The 20,042-nt window shown below is 38.4% G+C and overlaps 1 protein-coding gene and 1 long non-coding RNA gene across 3 annotated transcripts; one reads left to right on the plus strand and one right to left on the minus strand.

Moving 5' to 3' along the window:
• Positions 1–1,147: 1,147 nt before the first annotated feature.
• LOC143412964 (uncharacterized) lies at positions 1,148–2,990 on the plus strand. The gene is made up of 3 exons (XR_013093498.1): positions 1,148–1,306; positions 1,670–1,777; positions 2,342–2,990. It is a non-coding gene; the product is annotated as an uncharacterized LOC143412964 (long non-coding RNA).
• LOC112434902 (uncharacterized) lies at positions 2,897–7,679 on the minus strand. Of its 2 annotated transcripts, none has more exons than XM_076874933.1 (13): positions 7,468–7,679; positions 7,075–7,112; positions 6,690–6,774; positions 6,500–6,590; positions 6,271–6,359; positions 6,063–6,151; positions 5,917–5,968; positions 4,980–5,077; positions 4,742–4,878; positions 4,593–4,658; positions 4,359–4,405; positions 4,045–4,193; positions 2,897–3,326 (listed from the first exon to the last, which is right to left on the minus strand). In XM_076874933.1, exons 2-13 carry the CDS (start codon positions 7,097–7,099, stop codon positions 3,004–3,006), a joined length of 1,251 nt encoding a protein of 416 aa, XP_076731048.1. In that variant the 5' UTR covers positions 7,100–7,112; positions 7,468–7,679; the 3' UTR covers positions 2,897–3,003. The 2 variants fall into 2 exon arrangements, with proteins under 2 accessions (XP_076731048.1, XP_076731047.1); XM_076874932.1 differs by having other exon boundaries at positions 6,063–6,190.
• Positions 7,680–20,042: the final 12,363 nt, after the last annotated feature.

Here is a 20,042-nt window from a genome sequence, read left to right on the forward strand (position 1 = left end):
GGAGAAAAGATGAGTGTCTCCATCTGTCTGTGGATCCAAGGGGCTCACATACTGTTACATCTCCCCCTGGAAGAGTGGGGAGTCTTGGGCAGATATCATCAAACACAGGCTCGCTTTGCGCTCCACGGCAGCCATGTCACAGCCATTGCTTGCCAACGACGGGATGGACAACAAAACCGCATATGGCTGCCGAAAACACATATGGCTTAAACGTCATGATGCCTTTTACTTGTGTAGGGCTTCATTACCTTTGACTTCAATTTTGGCTCAGCTGATATGGCAGCTCCAATTAGCAGTTAAAAAGATTCTGCACACCACTTTATATTTTTTTTTATTGCGTTCCTCTTGGAATAATACACTTGTAAAGTCAATTTACAGTAGCATATTTAATTTTTTTAATATGTGTTCATGTGTGTGTGAATTTGCACGTGTGAACCTGGGGGACTGGCCATCTCCCTGGCAGACAGTGGCCATCTGGCCGAGGGGTTTGGAGACAGACACTGTCTGTTAAGCACTATAACCCTTATCTTCGTGCCATGTCTCAGATGCCCCTGCCGCTCTCTCCCGGGTCTCCCTTCACACCGGAAAAGGCACTTTGAGATGGATGAGAGGCGACAGACGGGATGTCTGGCATGTATGGGACTGAAGAGTGGGTGCTAGAGAGAGAAATTAAAAAAAAAATCACTGCTGTCAGTTGGCTTAACAAAGCAGACACATCATCATCCTCCTGGGCAGGGGTCCAAATCAATATCTTGCTATTGACAAAGCTAGCAGGTTTGATGTATGTTGTTGCTCCTCAGGTTGATCACACATCACCAGTCATTATGGCTACGTTCACACTGCAGGCGAAAACGCATCAAATCCGACTTTTTTGACCCTATGCGACCCATATCCGATCATGGTGTGACAGTGTGAACGGCACAAATCCGATATTTTCAAATCCAATCTGGGTCACTTTTGTATGTGGTACTGAATCCGATACATATCTGATGTTTTAGAAAGCGACTGCTGTACTACGGTGTACATTTTAGGACATCGTCAGGTATCAGACAAAAAATTGTCAGGTGTCAGTTATCAAAAAAAAAAATTGTCAGGTATCAGAAAAAAAGTTGTCAGGTGTCAGAAAAAAAATTGTCAGGTGTCAGAACACAAGGTACCAGAGAGAAAATCTTCCTGCAGGTGGCGCTGTTGTCATGTCCCACCCGAATTGATTTCCAAATACGTCATCAACGTGTGACCGTGGGAGAGCGTAAGGTCATTGACCTCACCGGAGTTTTACCGTGGTTCAGGCTCCTAACGACACAAGGTAAGTTTAACTTTTTCTCCCTTTTGTTCATATTTTTGCCACAGTTGTGTTATATTAAGTTGCAGTTATGTTGTGAAAGTTACATATCAGAGACGGAAAGCCAGTTTTGTACGAAACCAAATCAGTACTATTTTTGTCTGGCTAATTCATTCTAGCTAGCGACAGTGGTGAAACGTGATTCAAATTTAAACTGTTCAGTAATTGTTTTGTATACATTTCAGCAAATGGACAAGCTGAAAGCTCACGAGCAGTTGCATTTGAATACTAATCCTATTTGAAGTAATACATTTCCAGTGGTAGACATGTTAGATTGTCACACCTGGCTATGCATTGTTTTATTAATATTATATATTGTCTTGATAGCTTGAAGGGGATGATGCCGGTTTCATATCACTGGACTTATCCATGGCAGTAGAGTACATCCATGCACAGAGAATCATTCACCAGGATATAAAGCCAGCAAATGTCATGGTAAGCCATATTGTATTTTTCTTTTTCTCCACTTTGTTTTTGAAGATCAAAATAAAAATAGTATATTATTTATTTAACTTTATTCTCTTCAGTCTATTAAACACTACATTTGAACAATGAGAAACTTTTCTGGCATATTCATATAAAGGATTTTTTTTTTAAAGTAAGAAGCCTTACATTGTTTCTTTAATAGTCCAATTTTTCTTTAATATGTTGGTTCTTGCACACCTACAAAATTCCCAAACATGTTGTAAGTTTAGGCTTTACAAACTGAAAGTTTCTATTATTTTATTAGTCTGTACCACTTGCTTAAGTGGAATGGGGATTAAAAAATGCACAGGACTATAAAACCGGGTTGGATCATTAACCAATCTGTTAATTTTAATGTTGGGTATAATAAACAATCTCAGAATAAATCTGCAGTGATTGGGTGATCTGGGTGCTAAAAGCTTTGAGGGTTTTTTTTTTTCCCCAATTATGAGCTGTGGTCTTTGGAATGACATTTTTGATAACATTTGTGAAATTTTAGACAACCTGGTAAGTTCTCATATGTATACCTTATAGGTTCACCACCCTTCTAAGAAGGCAGTCCTGACAGACTGGGGCATGGCAAACATAAGAGACACTGTGATGCTTCGTCAAGGGAGTAAGTTCACTGCCCAGGCTACTGGTCCAGCTGGTGGCACATATCTTTACATGGCCCCTGAATGCATACTGATGTTTGAAGAGGCCTCGTTCCAGACAGACATGTGGTCCCTCGGAGCCACATATCTGGAGATCCTGACGGGTTCCGCTCCGTGGATGGTTAAAAAACAAAGAGAACTGGCTGCACTAATGGCCACCAAAACCCCACCACATGCCCTATCACATCTCAGTGACAAAAACAGTTTTCTTGGTGGTTTGGTGAGCTATGACCCAGACTCAAGGCCTTCCGCATCTGATGTTGTTAAGTTTCTCAAGTCAGGCCTTGATCTTACGAGCCGATATGGCTACAAGTGGTAATGTTGCTACAGTCTGCAGTTCAAAAGTCTTTCAATGTGAATTATGTTCTACATTATTGTTAACAAAAGTTGTGGTAAATGAAACACTGAATCATTATGAAAGATGGCACCTTGTCAATTGTATTTCAACATTTTATTGTACATTTTGTTGGTCAGACAGTTTTCAAATTACCTGTTGATTTTAAACAAGGATAAATAAATGTTAACAAACACTGTTGTATGATTTTATTGGTCATTGGAAATGTTTACTGGTGCACCTTCCATCCTCTCTCTCTTCAGAAAGATGTATATGTCATTTGCCTCGGCAAACGTAGAAAGTGTAGGAACTGCATTTCTGTTCATGGCAGTTGTGAGCTCTTGGACTAGCATGAGGTATGCAGCAAGGCAACCATCAGGTGTGCAGGGAAACTGGCTGTTTTCTAAAATGTTCTGGCACATGTCTCTGAATTCCTGGTTTGCTACCAGTGAAGGCTCTTCCCTCTCACAGATTAATTGCTTGGCATAGTCTAAAAGGTCTGGGTCAACAATGTGCAGCACATTGCCATATCCTGCGAATGAAAGGCAATATTGAAAAGATGTTCACTTTGAATGTTAAAAATAAATGAATAATGACAAAGCTGTTCTAGAACCTGTATAAGAAGCAGTCAGTGTTTACAGATGTTATTACAGAAACTTAAAGATGGAAATATCACTCAAACATTTAGATAAATTTTTAGTTAAAGGTGTCAATATGAAGCCATTTTAGTATTGACAGTAGAAATTCAGAAATCTCTTATTGTACTACAAGTAGGCTTCTTCGGAAGACACAAAAGAGAAAGCACATTATAACAGTTTTACGCTCATTACACTGGCTTCCAGTATATTTTAGAAAATTCATTTAAAAATTTTAGTAATGACTTTCAATGCTCCGAATCGTGAAGCTCCTGCCTTAATTTCTGATCTTATAGAACCCCACGCTCCCTCTCCCAGCCTGTGATCATCTAATCAATGGCTGTTAGTAGTCCCACCAGAAGACCAGAGGCAAGAGATCTTCCAAAGCGGTGGCTCCCAGGTCATGGAATGCTCTGCCTCCATCATTACGTTTCCTTGATTGCATTTATTCTGTATGTTCGATTGTGCTGTTTTATGTTTATCTGTTTTATATTATTGTGAAGCCACTTTGTGGTTTTTATCCTGTGAAGAGTGCTATATCAAAGTAAAAGTAAACTAATGAAAGTTAAAAAACAAACAAAAAAATAAAACCCCACAGGCTTTCAAATGACATACCAGGAGGTGGTGAGGTAAACAGAAGGTCGGGTTTCCCAAATGGACCAGGTGCATTGCGTTGCTTGCGGATGTCATGGGTGTTCCAAACTGTTTGCTCCGTTTTTAAGTCTCTTTGAAGCAGTGGCAAGTGTGAGTACTGCAAGCAGTTGCTATGAAAAAGGAGAATTAAAAAATTAATATGTTCATCTGCTTCTTTGAGGTAGAATAAGTAAAAGCTAAATTTTAATCAGTACTCAAAAAACAAAGGCATTCCTAGACCACATACTTTCATACTGCTGCTTGATTATTTTTCATGTCTAAAAATATTGACTTACATGTGCACAGGATTGTCCAGTTCAAGGATCCCAGACTCCATCATGGCCTACGCATGTTGTTTTGAAAAAGACATAAGTTGTGAAGGTGAGAATTTCATTAGTGAAAAGGTACAGATGTACATAAACACAGATTCTGGCCTTGTGTTTTCAGATAAACTAATCCATCGTATGTTTAACGAAATTTGGATGGCTACTCTTTGTTAATAGGTTTTACAGGTGAAAGATTTGCTTTACCTCAAATGTTGTCAGCCATTTCTTAATCCATGTCCGCTTTAAAATACTGTTGAAACATTCAGCTCTCTAAACAACAGAAACATGACATTATCAGTTTTGTTGTCAGGTTGTTACTTTAGAAATAGTCATTTACCAGCTTAAAGACATACCTGGTTGTGCACTGATGTCCCCATTCTGAAGCACCTCCATGCCTGATTCCCAAGATCTCGCATGTGAAATGCCATCTGCATTTGACCCACAACAAGGTTCTCCTTTCCTCTGTCCCCCCGAATCATTTGAGGACAGCCTAAAGACACAAACTGAAGATAATTAGTGAATGATGAAAAAATAAATTTATTAACAAAATGTAATCTTTTTTAACCCCCCATTTTTTAGTATATTGCATACCACCCTGTTCTTGAACAGCCTCAAAGAAGTATCTGGCCACAAAGTTTTGCTTGCGGTTGGATGTGCCCACCTTTAGCCATAGAACCTTCCTGGAAAATCTGAAAAGAAAGAAACAGAAAAGTGGCCACTTGTACATATGATTTAATCATGTTTTGGCACTATGTTTGGTTTTTGTTACATTCCCCAAGAGTATGCTGGTTTTCCATTGTATTATGTCTAGGCGTTGTTTCTGGTTCCTCCAGCCATTTTGACTGCCATAGTTGTGTAGGCTTACATGCCTTTGGAATTGAATGTGACTCTTGACTGTGTTCAGACTGACGCGAGGGGAGAGCTGCCTTTTGTTTTGTAATCCCTTGTATTCTCCTGTTTATGTGTTGGTTAGGTAGGTTATCGTAAATTGTACATTTTATTTTCTTTGGAGTTAAATTCTGTTTACTTTATATCAGGGATGTTTTGTTTGTTGTGTTGGTCTTGGCCCTCCCTGAAATTAACTGCCAGTCTGAAATGGAACTTTAAGACTAGCAGGAAATAAGCCTTTTAAAAACCGCCATCTTGAATCCTCCTTCACTATTCATACTTTATCTTGGTCCCTTAGACCAGGCTTGGCCAAATCCAGACCTCGAGGGCCAGTGTCCTGCATGTTTTAGATATCACCCTGGGTAAACACACTTGAATAAAATGATTAGTTCATTACCAGGCCTCTGGAGAACTACAAAACATGTTGTGAGGGTAATTTAGCCATTTGAATCAGCTGTGGATCAAGGACACATCTAAAACCTGCAGGACACCGGCCCTCGAGGCCTGGACTTGCCCATCCCTGCCCTAGACTACTCAGGAGAGATAACACCTCAGTTTACCGCACATCCTTATCTTGAAGCAACTTTGTACTATCACTGAATATAATAAATTAAGTAGCGAATGCCATATTCAAACCTACCCATCAATCCCCAAATGTATCCACATTCCAAAGAACTTCAGTTTATCATTGCCTATATGAAACAACAAATAATAATTACAATTTGTTTCAACAGAAGTACCATCAAAACATGTTTGGAAGGTTAATTGAAAAGATAAAATAAATACCATCAATGTGCCGTGTGTCATTTGGACCACGGCTGATGTAATTCCGACAGGGAATTTTCTTCTTTCCAGGAGATCTCCTCTGAAGACCACTTGCATCCATATACCTCATTATATTCGCAACATCGTCTCTACAGTAACAATAGATTTTACTCTGAGCTCAACAGTAAAACAAGAGAACACTTGATCATATACACACTATTTAACCAACCTGTAACAAGGCCGCACTCCTCTGACATCCCTTACCCGCTTTACCATTGCCCTGATTCCTTGTTCAGGAGACCACTGTTTCATCTCACTCTAAAAAACAAACAAACAGACAATTGAATGTTTTTTTTTTTTTAATCACTACAGAAAATAACATTTATTGTTTCTACAATAGCTCATGGCACAGACTTCAGGAAAATATATATTTTTTGCACTGATGTTTTAACGCTTACCTCCACAGCTTTGTGGATTTCAGTAAAAGGTCGTTGGGGGCATCTTCGCTTCAACCCTAGAAGTTTTAAAACTCGTCTCAGATGCCTCTCACTGTTAAAAGACAACACAGACTTACATTATATTAAATGCAAACTGCATGTTTTGTCATTTTAGAGAGTTGTCACGGAAACTGTTGAAATGCAGACTTACCTTATTTTATGCCCATATGAATTCAGTGCACAGCTGATTTCCTTTTGTTTTAAGCCTTTGTTGAACAATGTTATTATCATCATATCTTGAAAGGTTAAGTGTAACAACAACAGTCTAATTGATCACCCACCTCTTACACTGAACATAAGTAATTAACCAGTAAAGTACTAAATCTTTTTATGTGGCAATTACACTAAAAGCATCGTCTATTCAGTGCCCACAAATAAAACATGTGTAGCAAAAAATACACGTCTTTGATATGAAAGAGGTGAACAGTAGTTAATAAATAAGTTGTACTTTAGTCATTTATTTTTAATGCTCTTTTTTTAATTAAAAAAAAAAAGTATTTTTGGTACAGTCATGGGAACCAGCCAGAGTCGGATACTCCTTTCATCATCGTCAGATGACATATTGCAGCAAAGTCTAAAAACAACAACAGAAAAAAACATATCGGGATCAAAAAATATCCCGACAGTAGCAATATAGAAAAGAGAAATAAAGAAAAAGAGCGACAGAAAGGATGCAGGCTGCTCGTGAGCTTTCAGCTTGTCCATTTGCTGAAATGTATACAAAACAATTACTGAACAGTTTAAATTTGAATCACGTTTCACCACTGTCGCTAGCTAGAATGAATTAGCCAGACAAAAATAGTACTGATTTGGTTTCGTACAAAACTGGCTTTCCGTCTCTGATATGTAACTTTCACAACATAACTGCAACTTAATATAACACAACTGTGGCAAAAATATGAACAAAAGGGAGAAAAAGTTAAACTTACCTTGTGTCGTTAGGAGCCTGAACCACGGTAAAACTCCGGTGAGGTCAATGACCTTACGCTCTCCCACGGTCACACGTTGATGACGTATTTGGAAATCAATTCGGGTGGGACATGACAACAGCGCCACCTGCAGGAAGATTTTCTCTCTGGTACCTTGTGTTCTGATACCTGACAATTTTTTTTCTGACACCTGACAACTTTTTTGTCTGACACCTGACAATTTTTTTTCTGATACCTGACATTTTTTTTTCTGACACCTGACAATTTTTTTTCTGACACCTGACAATATTTTTTCTGACACCTGACAACTTTTTTGTCTGACACCTGACAATTTTTTTTCTGATACCTGACATTTTTTTTTCTGACACCTGACAATTTTTTTTCTGATACCTGACAATTTTTTTTCTGATACCTGACATTTTTTTTTCTGACACCTGACAATTTTTTTTCTGATACCTGACTTTTTTTTTTTTTGACAACTGACACCTGACAATTTTTTTTTCTGATACCTGACTTTTTTTTTTTTTGACAACTGACACCTGACAATTTTTTTTCTGACACCTGACAATTTTTTTTCTGATACCTGACTTTTTTTTTTTTGACAACTGACACCTGACAATTTTTTTTCTGACACCTGACAATTTTTTTTTTGACAACTGACACCTGACAATTTTTTGTCTGATACCTGACAATTTTTTTTTTGACAACTGACACCTGACAATTTTTTGTCTGATACCTGACAATTTTTTTTTGACAACTGACACCTGACAATTTTTTTTCTGATACCTGACTTTTTTTTTTTTGACAACTGACACCTGACAATTTTTTGTCTGATACCTGACGATGTCCTAAAATGTACACCGTACTGCTGTTTGAATGGTCATGTCGCATTAAATCTGTCTTTTACGCCACTGACACAACACAGACGCCGGAGAAGCGCCCGCGAAGACATCGCGAACGCTTCCTGGCCATCCCATGTAGATGTCAATGATGCTGTTTGGAAGACAACGTTGGAGAAACGTGAACATTTTATTTGCACTGTATAATCTGCAGATTCTGACAGAAATCTGCAACTATCCTTTGAAGCACTGCTCCTCTAAAACAGCAATAAGGATAATTATTATGCCATATGTAAATAACAAAATAACTTTATAACTTAAAGCAAAATTGGGAAACGTAAAGTCAGAAACAAGTCTTTATATTAAGGGCCGTCAGTCAAACAATACTGTTTGGTCTGTGTCTAAACAGAGCGCGTTGTGTGTGACGTCTTCTTTTGCGCATGCGGACCGCTTTGAGCGTTCACACTAGAGCGCGTTTGCTGTCACATTTTATTTGTAGTGTGAACAAGCAGACAAAAAAAATCGGATTTGATCAAAAAATCGGAATTGAGCATTAAGACCTGCAGTTTGAACGTAGCGTATGTGTGCATGTCACTTTGGTTGTGAAGGTGTGAAGTATTAGTTTATGGGTGTGAATGTTGGTTGTTCATTGGGAGTGGGACATCACAGACTTTCATCATTGACTTTCTATGACTCATGTTTGGTTTTGTTCCTCATGGACAAAATGCCTTTCAACTATCAACGAAGGCAAGCATCGATTTCTTAGAGGAGAATAACTTGTGTTGAAGATATTGAAGATACTCACATTCAGTACACATACTGTATGCATGCAGAAAGACAGTTAAAAGGCAAATGAGGGCTGCATAAGAAAAATACAATGTAAATCTAATTTGATGAGTAAAATTGTCATGTGCTGGGGATATCTTGGCTTTGTTTTCCTTTTTCTCTATTTCTCTCACCTCTCCAGCTCTTTCTCTCTCGCTTTCTCAAATGTAATTTATGGTCCTGCAAATGCATCCGTCAGCTTACACGCTTATGTTCAGAAAGCAAACAGAGAGGGTTTTTTCAACCATCACAGATGTGCTCTCATGCAGTCCTCCAGTATCGTAACGGCCTGTCACAAGATGCGAATGACCTATGCATCTGCTGAATGGCGATTGGTTGACAAGTAGGCTGGAATAAGCAAGGAAGCAACAATAGGAAATTTAAGAAAAATCTTCCAAAGATAAAAAAAAATCCAGCATGAAAAGCACTGACACGTGGTCCGGTGGACACTTTTCGTCATTTTTAACATTCTTTTCTTATTTTAGCTCTTTGTGGTAGTGGACCAACAACAGCACAAGCAAGTATGGATTGAAGACCGGTTGTAGCTTTGTACACTGCCTCCCTCTGACAGCAGAGCTCTCTGCGCGCTCTCCCTGCTGAACCTTAAATCCTGCTTTAGGTGGATAGTTGGACTGGCTCTGTGTTTGCTCCACCAGTGGGTTGCCATTCATCATCCACAGTATTTAAGGACCTTCTTGAACATCTTCTTTGTGCCAGACTGTTTTTGCCCTTGCAGTGGTAATCAGGTCTGTTTGATACAAAACTTCTTCAGTCAGTGAAACTTACCCCGATGACTGGATACTTCTGGAAACCTGAAAGTCATTTGCTTTGCAGGAACGACTTCCCACACCCACAGCTGCGTACTTATCAAGCCATTCATCACGTGCAAAGGAAAATAATGCATACTCTTTGCATGCAAACATTTACCCGAGTTCACATCTGTGAAAGAAAGGAGATACACTTACACTTACTAAGAATCCAAGTAAGAACTCTAATCCATCACTGGACACACGAAAGAAATTGATTGTTTAATTTCCATAGATCACTAACTTGTGTTTCCTCGTCAACAGAGTTCACGCTCCCTTCCAGTCTCTCACTTATCTGTTGCATTCTGAGAGAATCCTTGGCTTTAATAAACCTTCAGTAAAACTTGCAATCTGTATCCCCATCGGTTTCTGTGTCCTCCTTTGTTTTTGGTATTATGATAATGATCACACAACGAAAGATTGACTACAGATAAAATGATGCTGCCAACATGGTAATAGCTGAAGTTTCAAATAAAATGAAAATGAATATGAAACAGCATGTGTACAGATGAGAGACTTTGGGCACATCAGATAGCAGCTTGTGCTCTATTGCCAAAAAAATCTCAAACTGAGCACCAGTACTTTATTTTCCAAACTGTTCTGCCTTCTTCAAAGATCCATTATCACCATCACCTACTTTAGCTCATATTGCTTTATATTCTTAACCTACAAAAAGACCTAAAAACTCAGATAATGAGAGACAATCTGTTAGACAGATGATGAATAATAGTGGCATGAATGAGGACAGAACTGGGGCTTTCTGATTTCTCTTTAAGGTCTGACTAGAGTTTCCTCAGGATTTTACCCTCAAAATGTCAAATAGGTTTAATTATCTTCTTTATAATAACCTACAATAATTTCATTCAGTTTCATTTTACTTATGCAGCACCTTAGCACAAGTCAACTCATCGCAAGTTGAGATTACACCAAACTATACCTTGGCTCATAATAAGAAAAAAACATACCTGATTTTGATTTGATTGGCTGCCGCTCCCAAAAAGTCCTCTGTGACTACTTTAACTACATCTGTTATTCCAAATGCTTGCATTTGTGAATAATAAAAAGGATGCACAACTTGCATTTCACAATTGGTTGGGAACTAGAAGGCTAAACATACTAGTGGCTTAACTTTCAGAGTGCATTAATTTAAAAATTAATGCACTCTGAAACTCTTTGGGGAAGGGAGCCACAGATTAACAAGTGAAAAAAGGTGAGCCAAGAAGGAACATTCAGTGCAACAGAAAGCATAGTCCCGGCAATCTTTGCTGTCTTGTTAAGAACAGTTTATTTTAGACATCAAATAAAAAAGTGTCTGTGATGGAGGCATCTTTACTATGAGATTAGAATTTGAACCCAAATAACAAATACAAATGCAAAAACATTCTTTTATACAACTAGTTAATGTTAATCTACGGAGCCCCGCAGGGGACATGGGAGAAAAAAAACTGCGAGATCTCGCAAAACTTTTGCGAGATCTCGAGTTTGTTTTGCAAGATCTCGCAAAACTAACTCGGGATCTCGCAAAACTAACTCGGGATCTCGCAAAACTAACTCGGGATCTCGCAAAACTAACTCGGAATCTCGCAAAAGTTTTGTGAGATCTCACAAAAATTTAATTCCAACAATGGCGGCAGCTATTTAGTTGTAATATTACTCTTTCTGGGTCACAAAATACACTTTAAAGATATTTTGAGGCATGAATGTAGTTGTGTAAACGTCAGATATCTGCTCGGTTTACAAGACATCACATATTTGCAAAAGTTTTCGGAGATGTATGAAACTTTTGCGAGATCCCGAGTTTGTTTTGCGAGATCCCGAGTTTGTTTTGCGAGATCTCGCAAAAGTCCGTCTTAATTTTTTTTCTCCCATGTCCCCTGCGGGGCTCCGTATTAATCAGCTTAAAAAGATTTTACTAATAAGTTCAATCATAATTTATTTTTTTTATAGGCAGTGAATCTACTTAACAAGAGAGCTGTATTTCCAAAGGTCATGCGAGATGTCAGTATCTGACATTTTTATGACATTCATTACAAAGCTTTCTTTTCTCTTTTGCCCCCCCACCACTCCCCCCTCCACCTCCTCCTTCTGTCTCAGTTTTTGCAAAGGATCAGAAAGTGCCTAGGGGCACACCTACACATTATTCCTCTGCATGAGGTAGTAGGAGAAATCTTGCTGTTTGTGCATAAATGTGAATGCGCTTAAGTGTAAGCCCACCTATATGAACCTTTGGCTGGGATGGGATGAAAATACAGCACAGATAGTGTACTGCATACCGTACTCAATTCCCAACAGATAAGCCTTCCCCTGTTTCTCCAACTTATTTTAGACTGAAAAGTTAATAAAGTTGCAGCCAACTTAGGCTTGCATTTTTCTAACACATAGCGGGAAGTGAAAGGAGAGACGAGATGAAAGACAGAAGGCATTAGAGTGGATACTTGATGACTCAGGAAATAGGGATGTCATCTCTCTCCTTTCGAATCACACATTTCATTTGAGCTGCATGTTGCACGTGATCCCCCAGCCCTGACTGCGACAGAACTCATAAACCTCAGGCATCTCCGTACTTTCAATTTAGACAACGGTGCTTGGAATAAGACGTCAGGTAGCTGCAGTGTCAGCCGATGAGAGCTGAGAGCGTGAGCACGCAGTTATTAATAACTCACATGCAAACGCACTGTGTTATTGAGCCGTGGAGCTAACAAACACTTGCTTTAAAGTTGCTGTACTATATTCTACATGACTTCAAGCTTCGCTAGTGCACCAGCATCTCAGACCACAGCAGACTAGCATGTCAGCCACACGTCCTCCCCTTCTTTGTGTTTCACTTACAATCGGAAAGGAAAATAAATCCAAGCACAACCATTATCCCACAGCAACATTGTAAAATACACTGAATGGCCATTAAATGTTACAGTAAGCCCATCAGCTTTCAGTGGTGCTTCCTTTGTTGGCTTTTCTTTTTTTGGTCACCAGATTCATGTCGAATGTATTAAAGCAAAGTAGACACACATAACATACATTAGGTATATGAATACATTTATTTTCCAAATTTTCCTGTTTCATGGGGATCCTGTTGGGTGCATGGTGATGCAGAATGATGTTGCTCTTATAGAATCTAAGAATAAAGGGAGAGACTGGACTGGCCACTAAAATGCAGAATGGAGAAGCTTAATTTAGCATGTGAAGAAAGAGTGACTTGAATTTCTCCTGAGGACTATATTCTCTTGTCTTTACAGACAGCTGTTATATTGATGTTCAAGATCTCTATAACCTTTAAACAGATAAGGATATGGGAGACAACCCATGATTACCCTGGGTACTTTATAGAAGGGACAAGAAGTATTAATAACATGGAAGAGATAGTAAATGGCTTTAATGAATTCTTCGTAAACATAGGGCCAAAACTGGCAGAAGAAATAAAGGTTGATGGAATAGAATTGACCTTCTTGCCGCACAGCAAGAAGGTCCTGAGTTCAATTCCAACATCAGGCCGGGGTCTTTCTGTGTGGAGTTTGCATGTTCTCCCCGTGTCTGCGTGGGTTCCCTCCGGGTACTCCGGCTTCCTCCCACCGTCCAAAGACATGCAGCTTGTGGGGATAGGTTAATTGGATAACCCAAATTGTCACTAGGTGTGAATGTGCAAATGAATGTGAGTGTGAATGGTTGTTTGTCCCTGTGTGTTAGCCTTGCGACAGACTGGCGACCTGTCCAGGGTGTACCCCGCCTCTCGCCCTATGACAGCTGGGATAGGCTCCAGCGCCCCCCGCGACCCTGAAAAGGATAAGCGGAAGTGAATGGATGGATGGATGGAATAGAAAGGGACACTGGTGAAAATATTGAAAGGAATAGTAGCTCAATGTTTTTAAGAGCAGTGGAAGAGAAAGAGATTTATGACATAGTTAGAGGACTTAAGAACAAAACCAGTACAGACTGGAATAATATTGATATGGTAACGGTAAAGACAGTTATTGATGGTATCGTAAAACCATTAAAATATATATTCAACTTGTCGTTTCAAAAAGGAGTTTTTCCACAAAAAATGAAAGTTGCTAAAGTTATTCCCATTTACAAAACCGGTGAAAGACATCATTTTACAAACTATAGACCAGTGTCAATACTCTCCCAGTTCTCTAAGATACTGGAAAAACTCTTCATAAAAAGATTTGACAGTTTTGTGGAAAAATATGAATTAATGACAGATAGTCAGTATGGGTTCAGAAACAACAGATCAACAGCTTTGGCACTGATAGATTTAATGGAAAAGATAACGGAATGTATGGATAATAAGAGGTATGCGCTCGGAGTTTTCTTAGATCTAAAGAAGGCGTTTGATACTGTTAATCATGAAATTCTATTAAAAAAACTGGAAAAGTACGGGTTTAGGGGAGTGGTTTTGGAATGGTTAAAAAGCTATGTAGGGAATAGGCAACAATATGTACAAATAAATGAATATAAATCTAATTTGATGGATATAGCTTGTGGAGTACCTCAAGGTTCAGTACTGGGTCCAAAAATGTTTATTATGTACTTAAATGATATCTGCAGAGTATCGGAGATTTTAAAGTTTGTAATATTTGCAGATGACACAAATATACTGTGTTCAGGTGTGGAGTTGCCACAGGTTTTGGAAATGATCACACAGGAATTAACGATATTAAAGAAGTGGTTTGATATAAATAAATTATCATTGAATCTAGATAAAACCAAATTTATGTTGTTTGGAAACCAAAAGAAAAACATCGAAGTAGAAATATGTGTTGACAATGTATATTTAGAAAGAGTAAATGAAATAAAATTTCTTGGGGTGATCATTGACCACAAGCTCTGTTGGAAGCCACACATTACTTATGTTCGGGGGAAATTGGCACGGGGCATTGCCGTCCTGGGGAAAGCAAAGCATATGTTGGATCAGAAAGCACTGCACATTTTATACTGTGCTTTACTACTGCCATATATGAGCTACTGTGTAGAGGTCTGGGGAAACACATACAAAAGTAACACACAAACAATAACTATAATACAGAAAAGGGCCATTAGATTAATAAATAATGTAGGGTACAGGGACCATACAAATGCACTCTTTGTCAAAATGCAAGCTATTAAATTCCAAGACTTGATGAAGCTTAAAACAGCGCAGATAATGTATAAAGTAAGAAATAAACTGCTTCCCAAAGAAATCTGTAAATTGTTCATAGAAAGAGAAGGTGGGTATAACTTAAGAGGGAAATGGAATTTAAAAATACAAAGTGCTAGAACAACTTTAAGAACTATGTCAATCTCAATTGCAGGAGTTAAATTATGGAACAGTCTAACAGAAGAAATAAAAGACAGTCAAAACATAAAACAGTTTAAAGTAAAATATAAAAACCTAATTTTAAATAAGTATAAGAATGAAGAAAACGGGGTTAATCCAGGACGGTAATGTTGCTGGAAATGGTGTTGCAGTTCTTTTTTGTTTTTTTTGTTTTGTTTTGGTTTGTTGTTTTTCCATAACTTGTGTATCTGCAAATATACACATTCTGTATTTTTCATATGAAAGAAACTATACTGTGGTGGGGCTTGCTAATTTCTTGTTTTGATTTATGTATGTTATGTTTTGTTTTACTTCATATGTTTCATATGTTGTTTGTTTAATTTAAGACAAAAAAAAATTAAATGAATGAGAGGTAAAACTTGAGGGGGTAGGGACAAATAAGTAAATACTTCAGCCTACTCCTTTTCAAACAAATAATGGAATGATATTTTGTAATGATTGTGAAGGCACATGTTTGAAATGTTTGAAATAAAAATGAACTGAACTGAACTGAACTGAACTGAACTGAACAACGGCTCTGGCCCATTATACAGATCATTATTTCTGAATGATCTTGAATGATTTCTGAATCATCCTGGTTGGGTCTCAGGTTAGTCCTCTCAGTGTGGCGTTACTTTACGTAAGGAGGGTTTTGGATAGCTGTCAGTGTCGATACAAACTAAAAATGGTTGTAGTAGCACTGACCTTATTATTATTACATTACTATTGTTATTATTTATTTCAAGTGTGTAAATATAGTTGTAATACTGGAGTGACTACGTGCTCTCTGTCTCTTGTGTAGATAGCATATCACTTTGTGTGGGTAGTACATTTGGCAGCCTGAGTCAATCAAAACTGGATCCTTTTTTTGTAAACATGAAAATATAACTTAACATAGGTCACCGAAGTTGCTGGTGTACTGATTTTCTACAGCTGAATCAATAACCGTAAAAAATTGTTTATACATTCACTGCACTGAATGTTACTGCAGCCATTTAAATTTGCATTTGTAAAACTGAAGCATGCGATAACAACAAATCTGAAATGGCAAAATACAAAGAACAAAAATCACTTTTTAGCATGATGAAGAATAAAGGTTAACACTACATGGCAACAATCAGCCACATCGACAGAGTGCATATTAAAGCCTGTATACTGTTTCCATGTAACATTAACATGATTAAAATAACAACTAGGTTATTTAATTAATTAAATCATATTGGTAATGTTTTTTTAACATGACATGACAATGCATTGTAATGATAAGGTGCAATGCAGGGCTGGTTAAACTCATTCAACCTTTATTCAAGCACTAAAGACCAAAGTATGTCATATGAAGCAATAATTGTTCATCCCCCTTTCACTCTTTATAATGACAGACTTTGTAAACAAGGCTATAGTCAACATCTTATGTCCCAAAATTTGCTTTTCCCAGTGGTGTACTGTACAACTTCTGATGGCTATGCATCTCCTTAGATTTGCAGAATGCACACACACTGACGTAATTAACACAATATAAGCTATTCAGATATAAGTCACTAAGTTTGCATTAACCTACTTCAACTTAAAATATGTAAAGAAAGCTGACAACATTTGCAAAATAAGCTAGTATGTGTGATAGATCCACTTAGTCACACAGGCCTAGAGACTGGTTAGTGACCATCTGGTAACCACTAGTCATGTGGGTCACAGTCACTGATTGCAAGTGGTTGATGGAGATTGTTGTGATGCTGAATAATAAAGCCCCAGTCTAACAGGCCAAGAAACCAGTCTCTGTGCCCCTGGCAACCACCTGTTACTATGGAGAAGTGTACATTCCAGCACCAATTGGTGAGTGGTTTCTGGAGTCACTTGTGTGAAATTAGTAGTAAAGAGGCATACACAGGAAACCTTGCAATTTCTTTGGTGTTGATGTGAGTTAAGAGTCACACAAATTATTTATTTAGACCTTAGTTACCATGAGCCAGGGAGAGTGACCACCTGGAAGCTGTCAGTGTCAAGGGAAAAATGTATATTCCTCAACCAGTTGGCAAGAGAGTGCTGCACTAACAACCTTTTGATTGCTTTGGTCACAAGCAGATTGCTACGGTTGCCTGTAGTTTGCATGGAAGACACCAACTGGTCTGCAAACAGTGGAAACTGAAAAAAACGTGATGCAAAACAGAAACGGAGACGATTAGCCTTCAAAGTAAAAGTTGTTTAAATGTGTTGGTTACAGCAATAAGGCACAATGTTCACTTGGGAGGTGAATGGCTTGGTTTAAGGTTTCAATTCATCCATTTTGCACACTTTCACAGTTTCTGCTTGTAGGGTAATTTGCAGGTGTGCAGACAAGAGACGAGCAACTGTGGCAACATCAGGGTTATTGAATGTTCTCTAGGCCAGTGTGACTGAGGCCTAAACAAATCATTTTTGTGACACACTTAGCTCAATCTAACATTGATGCAGTGAAACACACTGAACTATTAACAGTAATTTTGTTAAGAGAGGTATGACAGCCTGAAGCATTTTATCTCACATGCAAAGCTGCCGAGTTTATGAACATCTGGGAAAAAAAAATCAATTCATTAATCTCTCAAACCATCAGCTAGTTACAAACTTACAATACTGGCACTGTGAACGTTTGTTGATACTTGCTGCTGTGTACTGTGTACTGTACAGTGCACTATGTACTGGCTTGAGGAATGCATGAATAAGACAAGTTGTGCCCTTATAAGAAATAATGCATTTTGCAGAGTTTTCCAACTTGTCAAAGCTCTGACTTCAAGCATGACACTTTTTTTCTTATAGTGAAGGATGGTGCATCGCGTCATTAGACTTCAAACTATTGCTATTGCAAATAAAACAACTGTTGTTTACTTTCCCATCAAATGACTTCATGTTAGAAGGCTGGAAAAAAAATACTCAGGCTGTGCTTATAGTTGCTGCATACTTATTTTTCAAAGAATGAAGTTCTGAAACAGCTGAAACAGATCTTAAAGAAGGCAGGCTGGAAATGTAAATATAAGGTATGAGTTCATTCAGAGTGTAATTAGTTTAAATTAAATTTCAGTTTAAACAATGGTCTTGGCTAAAAGTCCGCAATCCAACTTATCCTGTCGTCTGATCCAAGTCACTTTGTATTCTCTGAATTTCAAACAAACAGTGTATTTATTCTGCCTTTAAAGAAATGCACTGCCTAAATATAATAATAAAAAAATCTTTTATTCTTCAGATGCAACAGCAAATATTGCAGAAAAACAAAGGAGCTGGCCACTAAATTTTTTTTCCTATTATTAGCATAAATGCATAAATAAATCAGCATCACTATTCCTTCAAAAAGTAACTGCTGTGCAAATCAGTAAGGAGACAGGGTTGAACGTAGACTGTTACACACTGGATCTCCAGTGTACTGTGTAGAACTGCAATGCAGTATAGACGCTCTCCCTCCTCATTCTATTGCAATTAATTATTAGTGGATCTGGGACCTTTGGGTGAACAACACTCAATACTGCATCTACTCGCTGCGATCAATGAACAAGTTATTTAGGGAATTGCCCCACCTCCCCCCAGTGCACTAACTCTATCCTTCTCACACACTTTTATGCAAAGTTGTTCTTAATAACAGTCTCCTCAGATAGTGCTTAAAAACACATCCACTGCCCATTCCCATTTCACTCTTCATGGCTCGTGGTCTCACTAGTGTATACAGATGCCCCCCTCCTTGTCTCCATTGCAATGAGCAGTCCATTAGCAAATGCCAATAAGCCCTCTGTAGCGTGACAGCATGTTCTCAAACAAATTAGAGCCCTAAAGACAACGGGAATATTATTATTTTCAATCCTCCATCATGTGTTCATTAATCTTCATTTGGACTTGATGAGTGTGGCAATCAAATGAAATTATATCCCTGTTTTAGCCTCTTGTGGGCAACCCCCTCACACACACTCCTATCTAATGCATTCCCGCAAGCTATTGCAATGCAACAAAATTTCCAAATTACTTTAGATTAATTTCGTCTGATTAGCAGCTAAATATATCACCAAGCTCCTTCAAAGTCATTAACAGCGACAACAGCGGCAGCAGAAACAAACACATCACGGCGCAAGTGCACTATCGAGCACCAGCAGAATCGAGACCTTTAAATATTGAAAGATAAACATCATACAGCAGCCTTTGTTTGATTATGCAAACATGCCAAATCTGTCGTGCTCACTGCGAGATTTTGCCTGATAATTAGAAGGTGTGCGTTCGGGGCCCAGCTCCATTGCTTTAAATCACTGTAATTGCCCCAGATCTCCTCTTAAAACATCACTATTCATTCCCCCGTAATTACCGGAACATCTGTGGGAGCACACGTGCCTCCGTCCTCTCTGACATCACCGTGCAGTCTTCCTGGCCCCGAGTGCTGCTTTCTGTCAGTGGCCTAATGAAAGCAAGGAAAGCAGCAGAAAAACAGCATTATATGTGTAAATTTCCTTTACTTAAAGTCTCAAATTTCATTCCTTCCTAGCCACTCCATTACTGATCCGCAATGGCATTACCTTTCCAAAAAAAGTCAACTAGACATCCTGCTGTGTTGTGTCTGCTGGCAAATTTCAAACCACTATTTTAATATACGAATTTGACAAAACCTCAGAGAGGGCAATGGCTGCACATCTGCGTTTTTGCGTTGTCTTTGATGAGACTCTGCAATAGTTTTTTTTTATGTTTTGGAGTATTTTCTGGTGACTTTGAAAAAGGGAACTGTCAGCGAGAAAGGCAACTATATAGCCTCATATTTGCAGCTCTAAGCAGGCAAAGTGTACAACCACACCCCTTAGTCTTCATTTT

The sequence above is a fragment of the Maylandia zebra genome, linkage group LG16 (genome assembly GCF_041146795.1).
Source record: "Maylandia zebra isolate NMK-2024a linkage group LG16, Mzebra_GT3a, whole genome shotgun sequence".
Taxonomy (NCBI): Eukaryota; Metazoa; Chordata; class Actinopteri; order Cichliformes; family Cichlidae; genus Maylandia; species Maylandia zebra.